This window comes from Grampus griseus (genome assembly GCF_964374135.1).
Source record: "Grampus griseus genome assembly, chromosome: 1".
Classification (NCBI taxonomy): domain Eukaryota; kingdom Metazoa; phylum Chordata; class Mammalia; order Artiodactyla; family Delphinidae; genus Grampus; species Grampus griseus.
The window spans coordinates 70,173,035-70,179,034 of NC_139017.1; the positions used below are offsets into that span (position 1 = coordinate 70,173,035).

The 6,000-nt window shown below is 45.7% G+C and overlaps 1 protein-coding gene across 1 annotated transcript in view; it reads left to right on the top strand.

Moving 5' to 3' along the window:
• FCRL5 (Fc receptor like 5) overlaps positions 1 to 5,702 on the top strand; it is a gene marked incomplete at both ends in the record, with an annotated part of 42,442 nt that extends 36,740 nt beyond the window's left edge. Inside the window, 7 exons of the mRNA XM_082660392.1 lie at positions 385 to 663; positions 1,103 to 1,219; positions 1,895 to 1,922; positions 3,047 to 3,129; positions 3,332 to 3,400; positions 5,503 to 5,534; positions 5,613 to 5,702. Coding sequence (XP_082516518.1) covers positions 385 to 663; positions 1,103 to 1,219; positions 1,895 to 1,922; positions 3,047 to 3,129; positions 3,332 to 3,400; positions 5,503 to 5,534; positions 5,613 to 5,702 — 698 coding nt within the window. The remainder of the gene's footprint in view (positions 1 to 384; positions 664 to 1,102; positions 1,220 to 1,894; positions 1,923 to 3,046; positions 3,130 to 3,331; positions 3,401 to 5,502; positions 5,535 to 5,612) is intronic.
• Positions 5,703 to 6,000: the final 298 nt, after the last annotated feature.

The window sequence follows — 6,000 nt, forward strand, 5'->3', positions numbered from 1 at the left end:
CAAATTTGCATTCCCACTGAGAGAATATCAGGGTGCCTCTTAATCCACAACCCCATTAGTATTATCTGCCTTTTTAAGCTTTGCCAGTCTGATGGGTGTTTTTATTTGTATATACTTAACTAGTAACAAAGATAATATCTTTATATATTTATTGGCTATTTGAAGTTTTTAGTGATTCATACCCTTTTCACACTTTTCTGTTGGATATTTTTGTGCATTGAAAGCTATTTGTGGATTCAGGTCATTAACTTTGCCTGTCATATGTGTTTAAACATATTTTCCTTGATTGAGATATGACTTTTATTATTTGTTTATATTATTTTTTGTTCCTTTCTGAATATGTTAGAAGTAGGAACTTCTATTGACTTTTTGTTTTTTCCTCAGTTCCAGTGTCTCGCCCTATCCTCACCCTCAGGGCCCCCAGGGCCCAGGCTGTGGTGGGGGATGTGGTGGAGCTTCACTGTGAGACCCAGAGAGGCTCTCCCCCAATCCTATACCAGTTTTATCACAAGAATGTCACCCTAGAGAGCAGCATGTCCCACTCTGGACAAGGAGTGTCCCTCAACCTCTCACTGACTGCAAATCATTCTGGAACCTACTCCTGTGAGGCCGACAATGGCCTGGGTCCCCAGTGCAGTGAGGCAGTGACACTTTCCATCACAGGTAAGTTTCCTATTCTCAGGCCACAGATGTGGCCAAAAGATTTCCTCCTAGGATACTCTGATAATCCTTGTGATGCCTGACCAGGACAGTGTTTCTCAGGGACATGTACACAAAGCTAGATGTTCTCCAAACTGTTATTTTCATTAAGTTTTTCTGAAGGCTTGTCATTTGGGTGGGAAAGGAGGCTAAAGAAGACCACCGAATTTAATACTCTTCAGCTAGCATCATCCATCCTGACCCTCAACCCTTGCATCAGCCACAGACATGAGCTTCCCCACCAAGAGAAGTTCCATCCCCTGTGCCACACTTGCACCTCATTAGCCTCAGGAGTCCTGGTCCCCTCAGTTCATCCTCTCTCCCAGGCATCAGCTCCAGGGATCAGGGCAGTTCAAGACCACAAGCCTCTCCATCTGGCTCATGCCTGGGGTCTCCCCCTCAGGGCTGACAGGGAGCAGAAGTGGCCCTGTTGCCACCGGTGTCACCGGGGGGCTGCTCAGCATGATGGGTCTTGCTGCCATAGCACTGTTGTTCTACTGCTGGCTCCCGAGAAAAGCAGGTGAGTAACTCCCTAGTTAACCTTTGCTTGAGTCCCTGTCCTTCCCATCTCCATTCCCTCAGGCCCATGCTGCCTTTGGAACCAACCGCAAGCTCTCAAAACCTCCTTTCTGCACAATTCCACAACTCCTACCTTCCTCTCTAGTTCCTCCAGAATTTGTCTTAATCAAATGCAAAGTTTCCAGAACAGCCCTATTGGGTGTAAGATGTCTTCACAAGATGTAGTTTATCTGACATGACAAATTACAGTGTCTTTCCCTCTCTACCCTTACAAGACCCCCAAGGAACGGAAGAGGAGAAGAAAAACTCTGAGAAATAGGAGTGAGAACAGAAACCAAATATAATTTGATAACTTACTGATTTTGTAAATGTATGGTACTTTCATAGCCGATCAAGTCTATTTTCCCACATTCAGCTATTGACCATTGTTCTTCACAAACTCCACGTTAAAAGATTATGGATTGTGGGCTACCCTTTTGTATTATAACTATACCCATCTGGAATCCAGGATCAGTAGTTTTTGCCCAATCTGCCACCTCCCTTGGACATAACAAAGGAGGGTTCACATCTTAGAGACAGTGACTCCTGGAAGGTTCTAGGTGAGCCTCCTATGAGCTGTGCTCCTTGTGAAGTCTTCCTTCTCCTGGACTCAATGTCTCTCTGCTTTCCTTTGCAGGAAGAAAGCCTACATTTGACTCCTCCAGGTAAGACCTGCCTATACTGCCGTATGGTTAATGAAATGGCCACCAAGTGTGAAAATGGAATTAAATCTGGTTACTGCTGAGAGCACGGTCACTGCTTCATGTCACTGAGATGGGTTGTGCCAATTTCATGTTGCCACCTCCCTTGGGATATCTCAATTCCCAGGACCTTCTCACCCATCAGCTTAGCTAAATAGGCCTTTTTCTTGCAGCAAGTGTTAATTGCTTTTTATTTATTAACTTACATCCTTGGTCCAATGTGGCCTTGGTTGTTTGAGTGTTTGAGTGACACTATGACCACTGAATCCATCCGTTTCCTAAGATGGTCTTAGCTTAATCAGCCTGGAAAGCTCTGGTCATGGCCAACCCAACCTAACCAACATCTGTTGTGATGACAGCCAAGAAGATGGAGTCATGCAACTTGGCCACCCCGAGAGACCTCTCTGCTAACAGGAGGTGGTGCCTGTGAAGAAGGGGCTGCCATCTTGGATTCCAAAGGCTGACTTTAGGAGTCACACCACAGCTCACAAACTATCCCTGGGCAAGCTTATGGTAGCAGCATCCAAACCATCCTGAGTTCCTCTGAGCCTTTTTGTTTGTTTGTTTTTTTGGCCATGCTGCACAGTTGCAGGATCTTAGTTCCCCTACCAGGGATTGAACCTGAGCCCTTCTTAGTGAAAGCACCAAGTCCTAACCTCTGAACCACCAGAGAATTCCCATTTGAGCTTTTCTAATTATGGATTTCACTCAGATACTGATCTCTCTGGGAGTGTAGACCTTGGAGCCAGGTTTGAATCTTGGCTCTTCCCCTTTCTAGTTACATAGTCTTGAGCAAGTCATTTTACTTCTCAGAACCTCCATTTTTTCCATCTAAAAAATAGAGATAATAATAGAATCAACTTAATATTGTTATAGGCACTAGCACAGTGACATACAGGTGATCATAAAATCTGGATTAATATTATGATTTATAATATAATAGTCCATAACAATAGACCATCTGTTATATGCTCATCTACGTTTCCAGGCTTGGCAACTATCCTGTGGTAAAGACTCACTAACAGGGAATGATCCTTATAGTTACTTCATCAGGATTTCTGGGAAACATCAATGCTTCTATCTTACAGGAATCAGTCAGCTTCAGACCCACAAGAGCCCACCTACCACAATGTACCAAGCTGGATAGAACTACAACCAGTGTACAGCAATGGTGAGGACAGAGGACCCTCCATTTGGGCAGGGACCCCAGGGTTGGTCCAAGAAGTGGTGGGAGAAGAAATGAGGAAGGGACAGTACAGAGGCCCAGAGGGCTCTGCCCCCTCCAGAGAACAAACTCTATCTGGGGGAGGAGGAAGTAGCAAGACAAGGGGCAAGAACCTTAGAGTCCTCTCAAACTTCAACTTCTCTCCAAGTAAATCCTAACAGAGGAGACGTGGTGTACTCGGAAGTCCGGACCGTGAAGGTGGAGAACAAACAGGCAGGTAAGACCCAAGGACCCTTGATTTTGGCGGTCTATTGCTATGTGTGGCTCAGTCTCCACCCCTTCAGTGGGTCTGGGCCAACCAGACACAGAACTGCCCCTCAGGCTGGGTCACTGGGCTTCTTACTTTGTGCCCACCTACTCTGTTGCGATTAACCCAAGCTCACCATGCAGAGCTGCTTTCTCCATTCTCCATGGATGGCCTCAGCATCACTTGAGTAACAAAGTCATCACCCTGGGCAGTCAGCTCCTCAGAGCTTCAGTGTCCCATCTGTGAAATGAGACAGGACTGTCTATCATTCCTTACCTACTTGTACCTGTTTTCTACTGCTGCTGTGGCAAATGACCATGAGGGTTTAAACAATACAAGTTTATTATCTTACTGTGCTGTAGGTCAGAAGTCTAACACAGGTCGCACTGGGCTAAAATCAGTGTCGGCAGAGGTCCTTTCTGGAAGCTCCAGGGGAGAATGCATTCCCTTGCCTTTTCCAGCTTCTGAAGGACACTCTTTTCCTTTCTGGGGCTCATGGCCCCATCCCATCCCCTTCAAAGCCAGCAAGTGGCACCTCTCTAACCATTTCTTCCATAATCAGTGCTCCCTTTGACCACAACTAGAAAAAGTTCTCAGATTTTAAAATTCTCCTTAAAATTCCACCTGGATAATCTAAAATAATCTCACCATTTGAAGGTCCTTAATCTTAATCACATCTGCAAAATCCCTTTCTCCATCTTAGGTCACATATTCACAGGTTGCAGGTATCAGGACATGGACATCTTTGTGGGAGACATTATTCTGCTTATCACAGTCTCTCATAGGGTTATTGTGAGAATCAAACGAGGAAGTAGATGTGGAGATGCTATTACAGCAGCAGAGTTTAAGCAGCTTTTATAATGAGTATATGCAGGTTGTCTGTCTGTGTCATTAGTCCTCACTCATGGTAGATGGTCAGCCGTGAAGAATCCCAGCCTGGTTTCGTCCTGCTCAGAGCAGGAAAGGGAAAGCCTTTGGGGCTATTCTAACTTTGTTCTGTAAAAAGTGCCATGTGATTTTTAGCCATTCTGCTTCCTTCTCTGGTTTTTTGATTCTTCTTGTATAAAATTAAAAGAACTCTATTTTGTTCCATTCTTGGTTCAGTGGCCCACCTCTAAAACGTATGAACTCATTCACACTTACAATCCCCTTTGAAGTGTGTTGTTGTTACCCCATTTCACAGATGAGAAAACAGAGGCAGAGAGACCTTAAACGACCAGCCTGAATTCACAGAGCTAACAAATGACAGAAGAGTCTGTCTCTAGAGTCCAAGCCTTAGGCCAAGCTCTGCTTCTCAGGGCAGTTCCAGGGACCCTTGAGGCTCATTCCAAGCCAAAAAGAAAGCCTTGCTTGATGAATGCCATATTTCATTACAGCTTTAAGACAATATAATAATAATAACAACTTCTATTATCATATCAACATGTATTGAGCAGTTCCTATGTGACTGGTACAGTTCTGAGTACTGTAAATAAATACATTTTAAAATATATATATATATATATGCCATAAATATGTACACACACACATATATTTAAAGTTTGTTTGTTTATAGCCCTCAGAAGTGTACCTGCACATTGGAACTGCTCAGCACATAACAGATGTTAGAAATCAAACACACACACACATAACCCTATAGGTAGGTATTATTATTCCCAACATACAGATGAGACACCCGAGGCAGGAGATACTGAGTGACTTGCCCAAGGCCACAGAGGTGGCACGGCTGACCTGGGGCTCAGTCTGGGGTGGTCTGGATCAGAAGTCTGCTCTGAACCACTGCACTGCCTCTGCTCCAGGCCAGGCTGCTTCTCCATAATATACACTATGAATCTATGATCAAAGCATGAACAAGATAAAAAGTAGATTTCTTTCTTTTGAGAGTCCCTGGGGAGCTCAGCATGAGGAACAAAGAGTGGAGTGATACTGAGAGAGTTGGTCGAAGCTGTGAGGTTGAGGTTCTTAGGAAAGGTTCAGTGTAGCCACATGGAGATGGCTGTGGCTGGGCTGATGGCACAGATGCAAAGAGAGAGTTCTGAGTTCACAGATGAATGCTTCCTTTCTTTCCACAGCAGCCTCTGACCCAGAGCTTCTCAAGAACACGGTGAGTCCCGTGACCTGTGTACTCTCCCACCTAGGGCCTGCTGGCCTCTGGCCCTCACCTATGTGCTCCTTCCCCCAGGATTCCTGCGTCATCTACTCCCAGGTGAAGGGGGCTTACACCGCAGCCCCTAAGCCCCAGCTCTTGGCTGCATCCCCTCCTCAAAGATGAGTCCACGCAGCTCCCGACTGCTGTCTCAGCCTCTGCACCCAAAACCACCCTTGGGGGAGAAGGGACATCAAAGCAGGAAGATTTAAACCTTGGGTCCTAGACCCAAGGCCACACCCAGCAACCTGTGCATCAAGTGCCCACACCCTAGTGTGAACAGAACACAGGGCCCCGCAGGACTCCCGCCTATTTCCAAAGTGACAGCCCTGGCCCAGTGGTCTTTTTCTTAATGACATGTGCTCCCAACCCAGGGCCCATGATGTTGCCTGGCTTCCTTAATGAACTTCAGCTTTGGTCACTA